Genomic DNA, 21691 nt, shown 5'->3' with positions numbered 1-21691 from the left:
AGACACACCCAGAAGGTTAAAAAGGGAAGGAGAGACACAAATGGAAAGTCGAGCAGACATAAAAGTACATAAGAACAAATAGAGAGATGACGGAGAGAAAACGAGGAGGTGGGACGGCGTCTGCAGACCCGATCGCACCTTGGTATGACTTACCCGCGCTAATCCATCATTCTGTGCCGTGACATTTGCTGAGCTCAAACAGACTTTCAAACTTCACTTTAGGGAAGGAGAATCAGAATCAGGGTCAAACCGCTGTGAAAGGGATATACACTTTACCGCGCAGGCGTGCAGGGGGCTGCAAGAACGAATCTGTATTTTTAGCACTTGCCCTGTTTCACATCCATTCACACCCACAAACTAATCTCCAGACTGCTAACGGTTATTACAAACTGCAGTAAGTGCATCTGTTTAGAGTCGTGTCGTCATGTTTTTGTGGTATTTTGCATCTATTTTTAGTCATTTAGCACTATCTTGCAGTCGTTTTGTGGTGTTTTTTTATAGTTGTTATGCATCTCTGATTGTTTTGCGTCTGTTATAGTTAACCTCAGAGAACAACTGTTCACAAATGGCCCCATGTGACTCCAAAGACTGCCGTCAAGACTCAATAGAGCAATGACGAAGCAGAAACCAACTTCCCACTAACGACGCCCACTCTAACGACGGCCGTTGGCACTTGGAGCACAAAGGGTTTCAGTGACATCATCGGCCTTGTGAGAGGTTAAATACCTGGATCTCACACCAGCTAGTTGGACCAGTCCCAGCCTAGTCCTGGTCCTGGTCCTGGTCCTGGTCCTGGTCCTGGTCCAGTCCCAGCCAGGTCCTGGTCAGATGCGTACATGAACTAATGAAGCCTCTTGGATGAGAGGTGAAACGTCTTCCTAGACAAATAACCAAGTCCAGTTGCTTCTGACTGAAATTGCTTTGAGGATCTGTTATAGTTGTTTTACGTGCTTTCGGTTGTTTGTAGTCATTATGTGTATGTTTTGATGGATTTGTGTTAATCATGTACCATCTCTTTATGCTCATTTTGGGTTGTTTTGTGTGTGTGCGTGGTCATTTAGCATCTATTTTGGATTGTTTTGGGGTTTTTTTAAGCTACATTTTGTGACTAAGGGCCCTTGAGCCTATGAGCCCCTGAGCCTGTGGGCAGTAGACATGTTCAGTAATCTATCTTTGGGCCTACATGTGCCAATCAACCTCCAGAGTAAACACTCTGCACAAAGTCATATGCTGTATTTTACTTTAGTTCATCGTCACAAATACCACACAGGGGAATTTCACTCCCTACAAAGGATCGAGCTCTCATCAACAACAGTTATCCAACATATACAGCTGTGCATAAGATCTGCAACGTGAATGTTTGAATCGTAAATCAATACTTTCCTAATCATGATCCATGATATTAAAAATACAGAAACATAGAAACACATGGCAAAAATAATATGTTTTTGTTTTCAGGGGAGCTCATGTCTGTGTTTCAGAAATATCTCCAAACCCCAACATTTTACTTGGGGTGATAGATGCTTTAGATCTGGGTGATCCGACCTTTTAGTCAGTGCTGACAGTTAACACGGCCCAGATCAAAACAAACAACACTTAGTACTAAGTTGGTGAGCGGTGCTGTCAGCTGGTGTTTTGAATGTAACCACGTGAAGGTTTCCTCCTCGTCTCTTCTTCGCCGTGAAGCAGCACTGAGATTTATAGCGTCTGTTCATTTCAGCCAAACACTGACTCTGTTTGTGTCTGAGTCACTCCAGCAGCCCCTCCTCGCCTGCTGTCTTTGTGTGTCAAATCTACTGTGTTAATGGGACAAATCACACACACACACACACACACACACACACACACACACACACACACACACACACACACACACACACACATACATGCCAGAATGAATCAGTTTCCTGCAAACATCCATAGATTTCACACACACACAGACACACACACACACACATACACACAGACACACACACACAAATGCCAGAATGAATCAGTTTCCTGCAAACATCCATAGATTCCACACACGCCACTTATTTGCATTACTATATTTCTGAGGATCTGAGGATCATATCTGAGCTGTGACAGACTTCTTATCTTTGCATACTTGTTCATGCTGTACTCTGGAAATCAACCCCACAAAGGCTCACAAAAGAGTAGTGATAATTTGGAACAATATAGTGTTTAGATGTAAGGCACAGATGTTACTTCACATAAATACACTGTTGCACTTTGTTTCTCCCTCTGCAGCTTGTTCCATGTGTCCTCTCTGTTGCTTGGTTACTTGGGGCAGTCGGTGAAGAAGCTGCAGGGTGCTGACAAACCAAATGCATGGAGCGGATCTAAGGTGGCACTCACACTGTCCATCCGTACCGTGCCCCGTGCTTTAGGTTACTTGTCCCCCCCCGGCCCAGGCCCGTTTAAAGACTGATAGACTGATACCACAGAGCAGGTCAATTATTAACAGCAGGAATAAAACACACTCAATGGTAAATTGTGGCAGTGAAATGTGATATGCCAATATCCTTTGGTGCCATTTATTTCCTTTTTTTCTCTTCTCAGAGTTGATGCTGGAGCTAATCCCAGCTGACATCGGGCGTAAGGCAGGGTACAGCCTGAACAGGACGCCAGTCTCTTGCAGGGTACATGGAGACAAACAAACATTCACACTTACGGGCAATTTAAAGTCATCAATGAACCTAACACCTGCACGTCTTTGGACTGTGGAAGGAAACCGGAGAACCCGGAGAAAACCCACGCAGACACGGGGAGAACATGCAAACTCCACACAGAAGGGCCCCAGCCGGGATTTGAACTAGGAACCCTCTCGCTGTGCTAACCACCACCCCACCGTGTCGCCTCATATGATATCAACAAACAATTATGCACAACAATTCTTATGATGTCTTATGGAACATTTTGTTGTATTTAATGCCGTAAATCGGCGACCTGAAGAGGACCACAACAGTAACATTTATGCAACCTGTTGTTAGGGTTAGGCATTCAAATGACTTGGTTAAATTTTGTTTTAAAAAGTCCCGTGCTTTGAGACCAATCCACCGTCCTGACTTTCCTCCCGCTGCAGATTTTGGTGTTCTTATAATACATCTCCTGATTTCCTTCTTTGCTCCAGGCGTAGTTTCAACAGTAATAAATACTATCCCTAGGTATATGTACAACCATCGAACAAGAACTTACTGACTCGGTAAAGACCTGACAATAATCCAGAAGCACTTTGCACCGTGAGTCTTTGCCCTGGTCTGAGCGGGACCAGTGTGACAGTAAAGCTGCTCTGATCCCTCCTGACACCCTCGGCTGCAGCTCCCCTCCCACTCAGCCACAGAGGAGCTCACAGCGAGTTATCAAAATATCAAACACACGCAGGCGAGAAACCAACCTGGGCTATCCCTGTACACCAGACAGACGCAAAATGCCACTTTGCTGGCTCAAGAGCCTCGTCGTGAGGAAAACTCAGCCCAGAGTGTTAAACTGGCGAGACAGAGGCAGAAACAGACTGACTTTTCCCTTTTTGTGTTCTCCATCATTACTTGATATGATTATTTGGCTGAGTCGTCTTCGGTCCCTCTTTTGGACTTTGTAATGGCCTTTTGTAATCACACAAATTATGGATAACTATGCGTAAAATAATCACATGACCTATAACATTTGCATAAACGTTTTTGCATAAACATATCTAAATGATCTGGACATGTCTGCACACCCCTTTATATGGTGCAATAACAATTCTGTAAAACTTTGCATTACATTAAAGACCATTTTTCTTAATGTTCAATGCCACTTATTTTAAATTATTGATTCCTCCATTATCTGCACACATACACTACAGTGTGGTTAAAGGGTTATTATAGAAAGGCAATTAAAATGCCATTAAAGCTAGGGGAAGTTTGTAATACTGCGCACAAACGATAACAATAAAATCAATAAATAATAATAGGTACAAAACATTATCTCATGATGGGCTACACGGTGGTGTAGTTCCCGGCTGGGGCCCTTCTGTGTGGAGTTTGCATGTTCTCCCCGTGTCTGCGGGGGTTTTCTCCGGGTTCTCCGGTTTCCTCCCACAGTCCAAAGACGTACAGGTGTTCGGTTCATTGATGACTCTAAATCACCCGTAGGTGTGAATGGTTGTCTGCCTCTGTTCGTCTCTATGTGTCCTGTGATAGACTGGCATCCTGTCCAGGGTGGACCCCGCCTCACGCCCGGTGTCAGCTGGGATCGGCTTCAGCACCCCACGACCCCAACAGGGACAAGCGGTTGAAGATGAATGATTAAGAGATCTTCCCATAGCCGCCTCAGTAAAGATCAATCTCATGTCTCCGGCTCGTTCCAAATGCGGCAGTTGGATTTTAACTGGCACTTAGCGTAGGCACCACATTACCCCGGTCTCCCCCATTATCTGCACGGGCTACCAGTGCGAGTCCAAATTGATTTTGATCATTACTTTTAGCTACATTTCTTTCTTGCCAGAACTAGAGGTGCTGATAGACTGATACCACAAAGAGGTTCAATTATGAACAGCAGGAATAAAACACACTTAACAGTAAAATTGTGGCAGTGAAATGTGATATGCCAACATCCTTTGGTGCAATTTATTTCCTTTTCTCAAATAAGTCGGAGTTCAGAGCGGATTCAACACTGAGGCGTCTGTGCAGACTGAACCGATAACCATGTGTCAGAGATGCAGATTTTGCAGATGGACGTAGATACAGTGTGAATATAAAGGACAGACGCAGGGAGAGTCCAGCTTATAGTGTAGAAGATACTGCAGAGCTCCACACTATCACTATCACATCTTCAGATAATTCTACCTATCCACCTACAATACCAGTAAGCTTTAGAGCAGGTTCAGTATAGTCAACGTGATCTCATCCGCAGGTTCATATGATACGAACAATTATGCACAACAATTCTTATGATGTCTTACGAAACATTTGGTTGTATCTATGCCGTAAATCAGCGACCAGAAGAACTAGATCTCAAGGCACCTTTGGTTGTTAGCTCTATCCCGTACTCAAGACCAAAGGTGACTGTACTTTCTGTTTACGGTCACCTGCACTTTGGAACCACCTGAAACAAGGCGAGCAAAATCAGCTTCCTGTTTAAAATCCCTTTTAAAAACACACTTTTATCAACAAGCTTTTATGTGAATCACAGTTTTTAGCACGTGCTTGTGAAGTAAAGTTTTATGTTATTTATTGTGTATCTTATGGAAGCATTGTTTTTTTTTTTATAAAAGTGTTATACATATAAAGTTATTGAATGGTTAATCGACTTATATAGCGCCTTTCTAGTCTTCTGACTACTCAAGGCGCTTTCACAGTGTCTGTCACATTCACCCGTTCACACAGACATTCACACTGATGGCAGTGAACATCTACATACCATCTAATCTAACCATTCACACCTCATTCACACACCCATGTGCAGCACAGGGAGCAATTCAGGGTTCAGTGTCTTGCCCAAGGACACTTCGACATGTGGACCTGGGGAGGTGGGGATCAAACTTTCTCACACTACAGTGCAGTGTTTTAGCCTCATGTGTGTGTGGTTGTGTATGTCAGAGGAAGTGAGTGTTGAGATTCTTGTCCCTTTGGATCATCAAAGGACATGAGCACGCTGAAGAGAGACATTTTCTTCCTGTTGATTATCATGTAGCTTTGACGGACATGTTTAGTCTACCTGGAAAACCCAAAGGACGACCCACTCCCCCACTGAGCCACAGTCGCCCTAGTTAGCTATTGTTATTGTTAACGATTATTGTAATTAGTATAAGAAAATGAATAGTAGGTCTGAGATGGGATGCCAAATCCAGCATGAATGTTGGGAATAAGGTTTCCACAATAACAACATTTCAGACATTGACTGATGTAGACACAGACATAGAAATACGTTCCCTTTCTGTTTGTTTCCAACAAAAACGCCGAATGACTAATGCGGTGAACTTCTCTCCCATCTGTAGATTCAGACAAACAAAGCTATTAATCATTTTAACGAACTCCCTTTAGAAACCAACGTGTCTACTTCAGCAGCTCACATTAGTGCTTTTGTATAATGACTGATCGGAGCACACACCATGAGACTATAGGACCTCAGAAACCTGCTCAAAGGCACTTCATCACATTCTCATAAGATGGTCCTGCAGTTGAAGGACAGCAGCCTCTTTCTTACGATGCCGCCCCACAACCACTGTTAAAGAGATTGGTAAAATTGGTCTAAATTTGGGGTTAATAAGCAGGCTGATCTTTCCACCACAGAAGAGATGGAATTTAAAAAAGTGACCTTTCCTGATTCAAAGTGCTTTCAGGAAAAGGGCCTGAAAATACAACTCGGAGACAAAGTACTGTGCGTTCTCTTGAGACTTTTGCGATAAACACGACGAGTTTAATACAGTTTTTCGTGCGAGTTGATCAGAAAGTTTTAATTTTTCCTTACACAAGTTTAACTGAGGGTGAGAAGTTCAGCATCCGTGAGGAACTCGGAGTAGAGCCGCTGCTCCTTTGCGTTGAAAGGATCCAGTTGAGGTGGTTCAGGATCATCTGGTAAGGATGAACCCTGGGCGCCTCCCTAGGGAGGTGTTCCAGGCACGTCCAGCTGGGAGGAGGCCTCGGGGAAGACCCAGGACCAGGTGGAGAGATTAGATCTCCACACTGGCCTGGGAACGCCTCAGGATCCCCCAGTTAGAGCTGGTCAATGTGGCCCGGGAAAGGGAAGTTTGGGGTCCCCTGCTAAAGCTTCTGACCCCGCGACCCGACCCCGGATAAGAGGCTGAAGATGAGATGAGATGAAGTTTAACTGAGGACAGCACTCATCCACATCCTGTTTCACATGTGCACACACACACACACGCACACTCACACACACACAAACCACAGGACATGTTGGCACGTCCTGTCTAACCTTGTGAGGGTATAATGCATCACACCGCAGTGTAGAGTGTAATGTCAGTCATAGGGCTTGAGTGATCGATGAGACAGAAGACTAATATATGGCATGTAAGGATGTTTTTCCATGTTGGAAAAGAGAGTTTCCGTTATAGTAAAGATCAATATATGAGTCTAGTAAAAGGTCAACTGGGCTCAACAGGTTAGACCTCTGAAGTCAAATCAACTGACTCATAAAAAAAAGACACAAATGATCACAGAGATATGCTAAATGGCCATAAGTACACACAAAACATGATCACAAAGAGACCAAAGATGACTGTAGGGGTGCAAAACAACCACGAAGAGATGCTTAATGACTGAAAATAGACACAAGACAATCGCATAGAGACAAAAACGGACAAAAAATAGTTAGTAGTAGTAATAGTAGTTGCAAAACAATCACAAAGACATAAAAAGTGACCACAAAGAGAAAAAAAATGACCATTAAACAACTAAAAACAGACTCTTTGAATTGGGGTGTCCTGTTCCTACGTAGACAGAGTGTGAGTGTGTGTGTGTGTGTGTGTGTGTGTGTGCGTGTGTGTGTGTGTGGGGGGTGGAGGGTCTTACATGTCTGCTCCCAGGGGCCCATTGGCTCAGAGTTTGCGTATGATCCTAAACCCAAACTCCAAGGGTGTTAAAATGTGACACTACGGGGTCCTAATGGCGACTGTTACCATGTGAATAGATGCTAATCACCTTCTAAAAACTGGTAGGTGTAGCAGGCACCTTCTAACCAATCTAACCTTGTCAAACACACACACGTGCAGTGCATTGCAATTCATTAAAAATGAGAGCAGAGCTAAAGCTGCAGCTCTTCTGTAAGTAAAGCTATGAGACTTCTTACAACACCTAATGAAGAGCATATGATAACAGGGGGAGTATGAAAGAGAGTAAGGAGAGACTCCTGATTTAGTGTGAAGCCAAAGCTGTTTTCAGTCGACAGGAAGCACAACAGACCCCACAAGTCAGAGAGAACCTGGTTTTAAATAAACTCTGGCGCCCGTCTTCAGTTTCATCACAGTTCGTGTAATAAAAGACCAGGAGTCCTTGTTCTGAACGGGATGTCTGGAGGATACACGACACCTCTTTTCACAGCTCTTTCTCTCCGCTGCACAGGCTTGTAAGCTGTATCACAATCACCTTTTTACATAGAGGGACTGAGTAACGTGATACAAACTGACGAATAAACCAAATTTCAGCGAAAATGCTCTTGTTGTTTTGACGGCTCACAGGAATCAGTGGGGAATGAGTCCTTACCCCAAGTGAAGGAGTTCAAGTACCTCGGGATCATGTTCACGAGTGAGGGGACGATGGAGCGTGGATTTGGCCGGAGAATCGGAGCAGCGGGGGCGGTGTTGCAGTCGCTCTACCGCACCGTTGTGATGAAAAGAGAGCTGAGGAAGACAAAGCTCTTGGTCAATCTTCGTTCCTACCCTCACCTATGTTCATGAAAGCTGGGTCATGACCGAAAGAACGAGGTTGTGGGGGGCTGGAGTCTCCCTTAGAGAGAGGGGGAGAAGTTCAGCATCCGTGAGGAACTCGGAGTAGAGCCGCTGCTCCTTTGCGTTAAAAGGAGCCAGTTGAGGTGGTTCGGGCATCTGGTAAGGATGAACCCTGGGCGCCTCCCTAGGGAGGTGTTCCAGGCACGTCCAGCTGGGAGGAGGCCTTGGGGAAGACCCAGGACCAGGTGGAGAGATTATATCTCCACACTGGCCTGGGAACGCCTTGGGATCCCCCAGTTAGAGCTGATTAATGTGGCCCGGGAAAGGGAAGTTTGGGGTCCCCTGCTAAAGCTTCTGCCACCGTGACCCAACCCTGGATAAGCGGTTGAAGATGAGATGAGATGAGGTATCAGTGGGACAATTTCTGCAAAGCTCATTAACAATCTGCACGTCCGCCCCGAGGATCTTAACATCACTGGTCTCTCTGCACGTAGATACAGACACGGTCGGATTTGGGTTTTCCAGGTAGACTAAACATTTCCGTCAAAGCTACCTGATAATCAACAGGAAGAAATTGCCTCTCTTCAGCGTGCTCATCTCCTTTGATGATCCAAAGTGACAAAATCTCGGCTCTTACTTCCTCTAACATACACAACCACACACACATGACACTAAAACGCTGCACTGTAGTGCGAGAAAGTTTGTCTGACTCAAACGGAGGGGAAGCCGCTGGCTAAAGCAGATTCATTTCTGAAAACATTCAGCAAAATGTCATTGAAAAGTGACTGAATGTACATTTTCTCGAGGATTTAATTATCCAATCAAAAACACCAAATTGGATGTTTTGACAAGTGCATTACTGTTGAAACCTCTTATATTTAGACACGCTTATTTCAGCACGTGCATTCATCTGAAGGTTTTGTCCGTATTGACGTTAAAATGAGGAGCGTTCCAAACCAGAGTAGATCAATGGAAAGCCTTCAGGAGTAAATGCTCAGCACCGTTTTCCACTCAAACTGTCAATATTTCTCACATCACATAATAAAACACAGCTTGTGTGGACCCTGCTCAGAGAGATGACAGCCTCATGAGCCTCTGTGATGCATTTGAAACTGTTGTCACGTTGGACTTGAAGGGGAATCTGTTGATTTGGTTTACAGCACAAACGGGAAGAGGATGCTGTGATTATTACCCCAGCACACTGGGCTACGGCTTTTCTCCACAGAACTGTTCAGGCAACACAAACAATGCTCACTTATTACATTTCTTCTCATGTTTTTGTTCCATTAAAGCTTTTCATTTGAATGTTTTTCCCAGAATAAGTACATTTTTATGCACCTGACATTATTCAATTGTAAAGTCAATGGATCGATCTACGGGGAAAGTCAGGTCAGCGCGCCAAGACAGAGAAGCAAACACGGTCTCTATGTGCTGGGCATGGCGTTCAAGTCCATCTGCATTTCTGATTTATATGTCCGTTTTTTTATATCAATCAATCCAATATGACCAAATCTGCAGCCTCCCACCGCCTCGGATCCTGCCCAGGACACTTGAATGTCCCACTAATGGAAACATCCCCACATGTTCGTTGTTGTTTTCCTGTTCTCTGCATGTGGATGTTACGGAAACATGCACGCGGCGTGAGCCAGCGTGAGCAGATCTGAGCACACTTTTGTGTTTTTTCCTCCTTTACGCGGAAACACAACGGTGGAGTGTTATTAAGATCTCCACCGTGGAGGGTTGTTTCACTTTTTTGCGTTTTTAACCCCCAAAAATGCAGTCTGCGTCCAAACGAGAGGCGCATCTGATAAAATATTTTGTCGTTTTCACCTGCAAGTGTTGTATAAAAGGGGCCTAAGTGTGGGCCAGGCATTAGAATGGGAACATGGTCACGTTTCAACCACACCTTAAATTACCTGTCACACCTACACCTGCTCAACCAATCCTGCTCTACCCACCCTCCCTTTCCTTTCCACTTCACCCGTTCTCCTTCCTTTCGTCCACTCATCCCGTCTCCCCTCATCTCTTCCTATTCAATCCAGTTTATAAATGACCCATCACCTTTTCTTACATTAACACCTTAGTTTTCATGTAGCATCTTCAAAAAATCATTTCAGAGCTCCATCTGATATTTAGTTTTGCATATGCTGTCTGTATCCTGCAGCTGTTAATCCACTCTCCTGGTAATGAATCTGCTCCACGCGCTGTAGACGTGGAGACGTGTCCACTAAAGCCACGCAGGAGCCCAAAACAAACAGCAGTCTTCCTCCACATCGTTAAAATTCACTGCTGCTTCTGCATGGCTGTCCTCTCTATGTGTGTGTGTGTGTGTGTGTGTGTGTGTGTGTGTGTGTGTGTGTGTGTGTGTGTGTGTGTGTGTGTGTGTGTGTGTGTGTATGTGTGTGCGTGTGTGTGTGTGTGCGTGTGTGTGTTTGCAGAGATGCCATAATGAGATTGCGTTTCAGGGTGTCACAAAGAAAAAAAAAGATATATTCACAGTGCAAGTCTGTGTGTGTGTGTGTGTCTGTCTGTGTGTGTCTGTCTGTCTGTCTGTCTGTCTGTCTGTCTGTCTGTCTGTCTGTCTGTCTGTCTGTCTGTCTGTCTGTCTGTCTGTCTGTCTGTCTGTCTGTCTGTGTGTGTGTGTGTGTGTGTGTGTGTGTGTGTGTGTGTGTGTGTGTGTGTGTCAATAAGATCCTAAACACTCTGCAGCGGTGCTTAGCATGTGTGTGTATCAAAGAGAACAACTCTGTGTGAAAACACGGAGCGGACTGCAGCTCAGAGCGACGTGTCAGCACAAATTAACTAATTGTTCTGCACTTCGACATGAAATATGACATATTTGTTTTAATGGAGAAGCTGGCAAAGAAACATTCTTCTAGCCCTTCTTTTAGGTATTTTATTTTTCTCATCTGTGCGTTAAAACAACACGACCCAAGTCCAACGACCAGTCTGCATCCAAAGCAGGAAAGCGGCTATTGAAGAAGTCCAACTTCCTTAATTTATCCCGCTTTTGTCCCATATTAGTGCTGCATTCAGCTTCCCCCGAGTGATAAATGGCCTCAGAGCACCGAGCTTGGTGAGAGGTGAGAGCAGGGAAATGAAGATTAAATCATTACACACACCACCCCTCACATTTTGCTCAGAGAGTCAGTGTGGAGGGTTGCCTGTGCAGAACACAGTGTACCGCAGATGGAAATTAAAATTCAAGAGTTGGAAAAGGGCAATGTTCTACACCTGAACTGTTGATATGGAAACCAGAGCAGCTGCCACTGCAGAATAAAATCAGGGAGGCGATATTTCAACGAGTTCTCATACAACAGTTCGAAAGATGGACTTACTAAATGTTCTAGACAGTTTTTAAAGTATCATCCTACGAATGGCCAAAGACCGATAAATGAGAGCGTCTGTGCAAAGCCCTGCAGCGCAGAAACTGTAAAAAGTAAGTTTAAAGAAGTCAACATAGACTTTTGCTTCCACGCAGCACTCACACAGCGTTCTGTTTAAGTTCAAGTCCTGTTTGTTAGACCCATCCGTCCAGCCCCACCTCCTCCCTACCCAGACTTTGGTGCTCCCTACACCAGGTCACCGGACTTCCTCCTCAGAGGCATCCCTGTACGTTCGGCTCATACTAATATAGTGTATTACTTTTTTCACTACATGTTTGCTTGTTTTCTTGCTCTTCTTTTTACTTCTGGCAACAAGGATACTTCTCCCAAGGACAACATGATTGCATTATCTCCAGATATTCATCCCACATCTCCTCATTTTCATCCCCAGACGACAATTTCTAAACATTTACGCTGTGCGACTAAACTAGTATACAACATAATTTCATATGTGAATGTCAACCACAGCGGGCCGAGGACGTCCTCTGAGGGAGGAGGACACATTGCAGCATTAGCACACTGCAAAAAAGTTTTTCTAAACATTAAAAAAAAGAAAATGTATTTGTTTGGACATTTAATCTGCTTTATTTAATCAAACGTATCACTCTTTATGGTCTGACTGCTGTTTTATAAAATGCTGCTGCTCTCTTGATGTTTGGTCTAAGATGAATATAATTTAAACCCCCATTTTTGGCCACTTGGGAGTGGCGCAACTGACATATTCTCACTCACTCACTCAATCATCTTCAACCGCTTGTCCCTATCGGGGTCGCGGGGGGGCTCGAGACGATCGCAGCTGACATCGAGCGTGAGGCGGGGTCCACCCTGGACAGGACGCCAGTCTATCACAGGACACATAGAGACGAACAGAGACAAACAACCATTCACACCTACGGGTGATTTAGAGTCATCAATGAACCGAACACCTGCACGTCTTTGGACAGTGGGAGGAAACCGGAGAACCCGGGGAGAACCCACGCAGACACAGGGACAACATGCAAACTCCACACAGAAGGGCCCCAGCCGGGTTTCAAACCAGGAACCCTCTTGCTGTGAGTTAACAGTGCTAACCACCACCCCGCCGTGCCGCCCATATTCTCCCTTTATAACGTTAATATGATAAATGCGTCAGCAGACAGTCTGTGATCTGAATCGAAAAACCAATTTGAATGACCGTATGATTTGTAAACTTTAATTGTACTCTTTATTGTCATCAACCATTTTAAAGATGTCCACCCCCCCTCAGTGGTACCCTCGCCCCTGGGGGAATCTGTGTGGAAGAGATGCCATGAGTTGTGAGAAAGAACGGAGCGGTGGAGGATTGTTTTCTGAAGGCAGAGGATCAAAGAGCGGGTGGAGTGTGGCACACGCCTGGAAGTGACAGGTGGGATGAATCACCTTGTCAGGCATCAAGGGAAACGGGTTGAAAACTCTTCATAATGACACAAACACACACACACACACACACACACACACGTAGACTCTCCACCTCTGGTCGACTCCTGTCTTCTGGGGTAGAAAACAAAGTCAGAGGTTTCGTTGCCGGAGAGATTGTGACTGTTCAGATACTATCCTCCCTGCGGCGTCTCTTTTCCTCCCGTAGTTGTGTGTGCACGCAGCTTCATGCATCAGCAAATGCTGTTTTTGTATGAATGGATTACGTAAGCAGTTGCTGAATGAATTATTCAGTCCGTGGTTGAAAAAGATGGAGTACGGGGTTGGTTGCCAAGTGTGCACTCTGCAAAACAGCTACCAAACGACATAAGTCAGGCTTCGAACGGAGGGATGGAAAAAAAGAAATCAGAAATGACTCAGAAGAATCGATATGTCAACATTATTTACAGGTGAGAGATGATGAATGGACCTCAGAATGATGCAGACAAAGAGGGTGAACTCTATAATAGATGTCAGGTTAAAGAGCTTATATAATGTCACACAACATTGGGTGCTTTAGGGGAAAGCTTACACCATTTGTCCATCTTTATGTCCACAAATAGGTTACGCTGATGAGTGAAGTGAATGAACGCGCAAACAAAAGAATGAATGAGCAAACAATTGACAAACGTACTAGAACAGCACAAGTGGGCATAGGCGACCTGCCCTTTTTCATCTTTCTCTTTGGCTTCACGTCGTCCGAGGCCCGTTGAGCGCAGTCATCCAGAAAACAGGATCTGTCACAGGACACCTGAGATGGCAAGGAGAGGGAAGGCGGATTCGAGGAGGGGAAACAGAAGCTCGCTGCTATCTGACCGCTGTGAGTCTGACTGACTGCATCATATCGACTTATGGCTCGGACACAGATGAAACCGCTCGATGGTTGCATAAAAGCCCCTGAAATGAGCTATTAGATTGCAGGATGTGTTTGACATGAAACATAAGTAAGTGTTGGTTAAAGATAGCTACAGGGGGACGCTCCACAGACAGTAGCAGGGGTATTCTTGTTTCACATTGGTGGTTTGAGGGTCTTCTTTAAGGGCGACTAATGCTTGCCATTATGGCTCCTGAACCCCCCCCCACACACACACACACACACACACACGCACACACACACACACACACACACACACACACACACACAGAGTAAAAGACCTAAACATGCCTTTTCTGTCACAGTCTCAGCTGTGAGTATGTCTGTTGTGTGTGTGTGTGTGTGTGTGTGTGTGTGTGTGTGTGTGTGTGTGTGTGGGTGGTGCTCCCCTGCTCACTCCTGGCTCATGGTTACCTCCTGATTACACACACCCGCCTCCAGTGAAGCCCATCAGCTCCACAGTATATCAACTCCACTTCTTCACCCACTCCCTTGCCAGATCGTTCAGTCAGCTACAGCGGTAGTTACACGCTCCAGGCAGCTCTAGTTTTCTGGAAACTGTGCCATTCCCTCCTCCCCTCAACCTCTTCACTTATCCCTCAATGCTAATTGCTTTCTGCCTCTGCCAGTCAGCCATCTCTTTATTGTGGATTCCACCTCTATGTCCCTACTTTCCCTTATACAACGAAACCCTTTTCAATCATCTGAGTGATAAAATTGAATTTCCCGGGGGATTAATAAAGGAATTCTTCTTCTTCACCTGAGTCAGTGTACTGCACGTGGGTCCCCCCTCCTTACTAAACCATACGTCAAGCATCATACTCACAGGCCAACAGTTTTTATTCGACACTGACGCAAGTGTCTTTAACGGTTCAGACTGTCCAGCAGCAGGCAGTTAGTGATAGACCAATCCATCGGCCGGCCGATATTATCAAACAATATTTGCGTTTTTAGGTGTATCGGCATCGGCCGATGTAGGCTGTTGCATTCGCCGATTTTTTCCCGGTCAATCTTGGTTCCTACCCTCACCTTTGGTCATGAAAGCTGGGTCAGGACCCAAAGAACGAGGTCGTGGGTACAAGCGGCTGAAATGTGTTTTCCTCAGGAGGGGGTCTGGAGTCTCTCTTAGAGAGAGGGGGAGAAGTTCAGCATCCGTGAGGAACTCGGAGTAGAGCCGCTGCTCCTTTGCGTTGAAAGGAGCCAAATAAGGTGGTTCTGGCATCTAGTAAGGATGAACCCTGGACACGTCCAGCTGGGAGGAGGCCTTGGGAAGACCCAGGACCAGGTGGAGAGATTAGATCTCCACACTGTTCTGGGAACGCCTCAGGATCCCCCAGTTAGAGCTGGTTAATGTGGCCCGGGAAAGGGAAGTTTGGGGTCCCCTGCCAAACCTGCTGCCTCGCGACCCGACCCCTGATAAGAGGCTGAAGATGAGATGAGATGAAATGAGTTGAGAGCGGTGAGCTAAAAACTTTTGTATGTCACCTGCGGTCTAGATCAGAGATCTAGATCTAGTCCCACCTTTTCACCCAAAAACCTCAGACCTAAAGGCCCCACTACCTGTTAAAAATGTTCAGAACGACTGTGAAACTCTGCATCTTTGGTGAAACTTTTAGACTTTTAGCTCCAAACTCTTCTTTCTATGGAAAACCTGCACTAAGAGATCAACTAAATAAAACTCTAAATATGCCCAAACTGAAGAAAGATCAATTATAGATACAGCATGTGCAGCAGATATCACTGGGCACTTTTTGTTTCAGTTCAACAGTGAGACATAATAGGACAAGACTTTCTTGCTACCTCTGGATTACTCCTCACTGACACGCATCACTGTAAATACAGACACTAACAATGGATGCATTTAAGTGCAACTGTGTAAAGGGGCAACACTGCAAACACATCAGTACATGCTGTAGTTAAGTATTTGTTTAGCATCCCAACCTATGTATATGAGAGATTTGAAACACTGTTTATGTGCACATACATAAGTGGATATATACATTATGTATTGGTGTAATTTGTATGCATGTTCGTTAATCTGGTGTGCATATGGTGTAATGTACTTGTGAAGTGCAAATATCGTATAATGCGTTAAATAAAAAGGTGGGAGGATTACGACATTGAACCAGCTTGACATGCATAAATAAAAGATTTACATTTTAAACATGTTGCATGTTTATGTAAACCTATATAACATACAGCGAACAGTGAATCTCTTGTGTGCTTGTGTTATTTATGTGGGCGGATACTTGAAATATGACAATGTTAATACGAACTAGTTTTAGAAGAATTTCATGTTCTTGTGTATTTAATCCTAATTACTGTGGGCATGTAGTTACGTAAATATATATATATATATTGAAATGTCTTAAATCCCATGTAGGAGAGTAGACATAATGTGGAACACATTTGGCAAAGGAAGTGATGTTTCAGTACATTTGTGCCAGAGTACAACTCCAGCATCTATACTGCACAAGCTACAGTAGATGTGTGCTAAGTGAGCGATAAGACGCTAATAAGATGCCATGCCATGCTGTGCAACATGTGTTCGATGGTGCATGTATAGGTGTCTGCCTCCCAGTAAGCAGATAGTGTTTCCACTCATTAAGAAACAGTGGGTTGAAGATGGAGAATTATGCTAATGATGATTTCCCAACAGTATGGGATGCTGGATAGTATATGCATGCATCTGTGTTTGAACGTGTGTGTAGGATGTATTTTTTATTATTAACGTAATTGTATCTGATGTGTCATCACTGTGACTGCTTGCTCACTAAGAGATTATCTGTTATTCTGCTTTAACGCATCCATCTTGATCTGTGTCTTCAACCAAAGGATTCAAGATGCTCCGTGTGTCACTGGGATGTATGCATATAGGGCGCCATGTGGGCCGGTGTGAGTCATAAATCATACCTGCTGGACTGAGCCACTGGAGGCTGCGTATTACTGCCATCAACCAGACATGGATCCAATAACATACCAAAAAACTGGGTCACACTGCCGGCGGAGAATAACCACTTCAGGTCACGTTTATGGCAGTGAGACATGATCCTGATGGAGCTGCCGCGGCACAATGAATGAATTTAAATAAGTTGAATTGAGACAGGATCGGGATCGGGATCATGTTCACGAGTGAGGGGACGATGGAGCGTGAGGTTGGTCGGAGAATCGGAGCAGCGGGGGCGGTGCTGCAGTCGCTCTACCGCACCGTTGTGATGAAAAGAGAGCTGAGGAAGGAAAAGCTCTGGATCTACCGGTCAATCTTGGTTCCTACCCTCACCTGTGGTCATGAAAGGTGGGTCAGGACCCAAAGAACGAGGTCGCGGGTGCAAGCGGCCGAAATGGGTTTCCTCAGGAGGGGGGCTGGAGTCTCCCTTAGAGAGTGGGGGAGAAGTTCAGCCATAAGTTATAGGTTTCTGCCTTCTAGTAAGCAGATAGCGACCCCAGCAGGGTTTCTTACAGCAGGGTAACTCCTACGTGTGCTGCGGCTCCGTTCCCCGTGTGTTTTGACTCTTACCCTCAACACAGACGTATTTGTATGTTCATCACAATTCTTTACGTTTTGGCTTATCGAGAAATGTTTCTCATCAGGCTTCTTTGGAGTTTTTGGGGGCATTTGGGTACAAGTTTTAGATCATGGTTTTATTTTAAGAAATGATATATATGCACATGTTGAGTATCCTTAGAATAGCAGACATTTAGTGATTTAAATAATTGCAAATTTCCAACAAGAACAGGTTTATCTACAACCGACTGACCGACAGATGACATTGACATTTACCGGATGAACACAAAATTCCAAATATAATGAGGTACTGTGCATTTACCACTTTAGTAAGAAGATTGTTGTTGCCAAGGTAACAACAAAACAAATAAACAAACAACAGGCTTAAAGTTTAAACGAGCCTCTGAGGAAAAGCAGAAGTCCATAATAGGAAGATAATTAGTGCAGAAATATAACAACAGAGACATACCACGCGTCTTCTTTTGGTCTGTAGATAACCTTTTCTACTTTCCTATTTTTGCATTCTTGAGGTACTTCTCTTTTACTATACATCTGTTTCCCTTCTCTTATCAGTCTGTGGGTCAAAGCAAACCGTCAGGATAAAGTGGTCCGACTGCGTCTTCACAGTGATGATTTAAGGCATATTAAAATCTCTCTCTAACCCTCAGGGTTAAAAGACGTTAGCGAGGCAAAGGAAGCTATAAAATAACTATTTACATTCCAAAGCAATGAAAAAAGACCACCCAACACTTTCAGCAGGATCCCTGTTTTAATCAAACCAACAAGCCTGAGGGCGAAATAAGTACCGAGGCAGTGAGCGGCGCACTAAATCCCACACTGCCTATTGTTTCCTCAGCTGAGCCAAAAATCTGAAGATGAATATGCCCTTGAAGAAGGAATCCGGGCAGCAATTCATTTCTAATCTACAGAGCTCGGAGACTGGTTTATTACACAGCGCTGCAGCCATCTCTCTGCCGTTCAGACAACAGTTTGTGTGGATGCACACACACACACACACACACAACATTGATTGTACAGCACTTTGGTCAAATGTTGCTTTTAAATGTGCTTTTTAAATAAATGTGATTATGCAACATTTACAGCGGTGTGGTTATCACAGTGAGCTATAGCAGATGAACTCCAGCTGCTGAATTAAAACCTGTTTATTTGTGCTCTGCACCTCCATTATTCACCCTCATTAGACGGAGCATTAAAAGGACCATAAAACCAGAAACGTTGCATTTCTTTTCGTGACAGATATTACAGTTTTTGTTCTTTTATTCTTGTTTCTAAGCTTTGAAGAATGTTTCTGAATAATGCTTCATAAAAGCTAAAGACGTTGGGAATGCCCTGTGGTGCATGTCCTGTCAGATTAACAAGAAGAAAAGTGTTGAGATCAAATTATGAGAGGGTGAAATCCAGAGCTGCCTACTTTAGTTGTCCCCCAGTGGAACTCCAGATCAGGGGTGGGCTGTTCCGGTCCTGGAGGGCCACCGCCCCGCATGTTTTAGGTTTCTCCCTGCTCTAACACACCTGAGTCTAACAACGATCAAACTGTGACGGGCTTCAGCTGCTTGATAACGAGCACGTCATTAGAATCAGGTGTGTTGAGTCCAGTTCAAACCAAAGGTACACAACGCAACAAAACCGTTTTAGATCATAGGCGCTGCACACGCAGGATGTCTGACCACTACCGCCCGTTTATATCTATTTAGGCCTTTTAATATTTGACCTTCTTAGCTTGTCCTTGTCATTCAGCATTTTGCCGCTGTTTGAAAGCTTCCCGAAACTTTAAGGTTGAGTGTTTTCTTTCATGTTTATCATCTTGAGCCCCCTTAAATATCAAAATCACCATAACCTTAACCATTCAAGCTCAATATTTAACCTCAACCACCTGACCTTAACCATTCAAGGTCAATATTTAACCTTAAACATTTAACCTTAACCATTCAAGGTCAATATTTAACCTCAACCACCTGACCTTAACCATTCAAGGTCAATATTTAACCATAACCATTCAAGGTCAATATATAACCATTCAAGGTCAATATTTAACCTTAACCATCTGACCCTTACCAGTCAAGGTCAATATTTAACCTCAACCATCCAACCTTAACCATTCAAGGTCAATATTTAACCATTCAAGGTCAATATTTAACCATTCAAGGTCAATATTTTACCTCAACAGTCTAACCTTAACCATTCAAGGTCGATATTTAACCTCAACCACCTGACCTTAACCATTTAAGGTCAATATTTAACCATTCAAGGTCAATATTTAACCAGTCAAGGTCAATATTTAACCTTAACCATTCAATGTCAATAATTAACCTTAACCATTCAAGGTCGATGCCTTACCTCGACCATCTTGTGAGGGTCTCGTAAATCTTTGGTTAGCATTTAGACACAACCCTGAACCACTAACTAAAACTTATATCCCACATTAGGCTTCTTGGGTCCAAAGATGCCATTGCAGTTCACATGCACTTCAACAGTTTGCTTTGTAAAAACAGGAAAAACATAATGCTGTCAATTTGCATTTGACTGAACCTGTTTTGAGGAACTGGGAAGTTTTGATATATTGTGTATCAAACAATGTGACTTTTGTTAGTAAGTGTTCAATCACAAATACTGTTATAAACACACAGTAAAAGGTGATTGCAGACGTTCTCACCTCTCACTGACAAGCTCCTCCATCACCGGCATCTGGCCTGCAGCGCTGACATTCATGTAACCATAAATGCAGAGAATCCCTGCGGACACAAGATCACAATTATCAGACTGACATCATCATGTATGTTGGTAAAGGCTGCGTTTTTAATTACAAAAATAAAACAATTCACGCTGTCAGCAGACCCAGTAGATTACATTAACATAAACGTATTAAACCAAATCAGAATAATGCAAATTGGACAATTTTCTTTGACATTTTAAGTCGTCAGCACTTTGTGCTAATCAGACTTTTGGGTGCAATAGTAATAGATTTTGCCTTTCAAAGAGTCTTTCATATTAGGTGCGTTTCCGCCATGGTCGACTACCCGGAATAAGGCGGGTCTATCGCGCCCCTAATTTGGATGTGAGTCGCTCAAGAGGCCGTTTGACCAGGTAGAAAATGTCCCTGTTGGAGATAAGGGCCACTTTTGTCCCCTGAGATATACCCGATTGCTGATTGGATAACACTGAGCGAGGTGTGACGTGTGGTAGTGCAGACGCCACAACAACACGGTGAAGTAGAGAAGACACTTGTATCCAGTGGTGTAGAGGAACGCAGCACAGAAAACGATCTGTGCACACACTGGCACGGCACTCTGCTGCGTGCTCCCTCAACCTCCCTCTGTCTCTCCCATTTACACCCACACACACACAAACACACACACACACCGTAACGTTAGTACTGCAAGCGGGGTGACGGCCTGTCTGTCAACACACACTTTCACAGCGCCTCAAATCTTTAAGTGGGCGTGTTTTCTTTCAAGTTACTTGTACATAAGTTGACGTTGTGAATCATACGGGCCACCTTCAATCAAACTATTCTGTATATATCACTTTGAGGAAGTGGAGCGTAGCGCTGTATCACGGATCAGCTGATCACCGGCGATCTAAACCCATTCAGAGTGATTCGTCACCTCCGGAGTCTCCTAAATCCCTGTCTGGCCTTTTTTTGTAATGGAAACATGGCGAGTGAATGGCCATTCGAGAGCGCGTGCCCTGAAACTTTCCGAGCGGCCACTCTATAGGGCTTGTGGAAACACGCCTATTATACAATACCCAAGGCTTAGCATAATCCAAAAGATAAAATCAAAGAAGCTGCTAATTTATAGGTATAAGTGTTCTTGTCTTTCTTGTAAAGGGGATATTTTCACCATTGTAAATGGTGTGCAATCAATTCAAATCAAGTTTATTTAAAAAGCACATTAAAAAGCAACATTTGACCAGAGTGCTGTGCAATCAAATATAGTAAAAGCACAATAAAAGCACAATGAATAAAACCACCTTTACAGACAAAAGACAAAGAAATGCAGGCCTCATTCTGAGCTAAGGCCAAGGAATAAAAGTGAGTTTTAAGATAATGTAAAGTGGATTACTACCATGCGAAGCGTCAA

The 21691-nt window shown here is 44.1% G+C and overlaps 1 protein-coding gene across 1 annotated transcript in view; it reads right to left on the bottom strand.

Moving 5' to 3' along the window:
- The window catches only part of htr4 (5-hydroxytryptamine receptor 4), a gene marked incomplete at both ends in the record, with an annotated part of 137359 nt that extends 117041 nt beyond the window's left edge, over positions 1-20318 (bottom strand). The window contains one exon of the mRNA XM_083915690.1: positions 20263-20318. Within this exon, the coding sequence (XP_083771816.1) occupies positions 20263-20318 (56 nt within the window). The remainder of the gene's footprint in view (positions 1-20262) is intronic.
- Positions 20319-21691: the final 1373 nt, after the last annotated feature.

This window comes from Echiichthys vipera (genome assembly GCF_963691815.1).
Source record: "Echiichthys vipera genome assembly, chromosome: 6".
NCBI lineage: Eukaryota > Metazoa > Chordata > Actinopteri > Perciformes > Trachinidae > Echiichthys > Echiichthys vipera.
The sequence above is the reverse complement of the archived record's forward strand: the minus strand, read 5'-3'. Positions and strand labels throughout refer to the sequence as shown.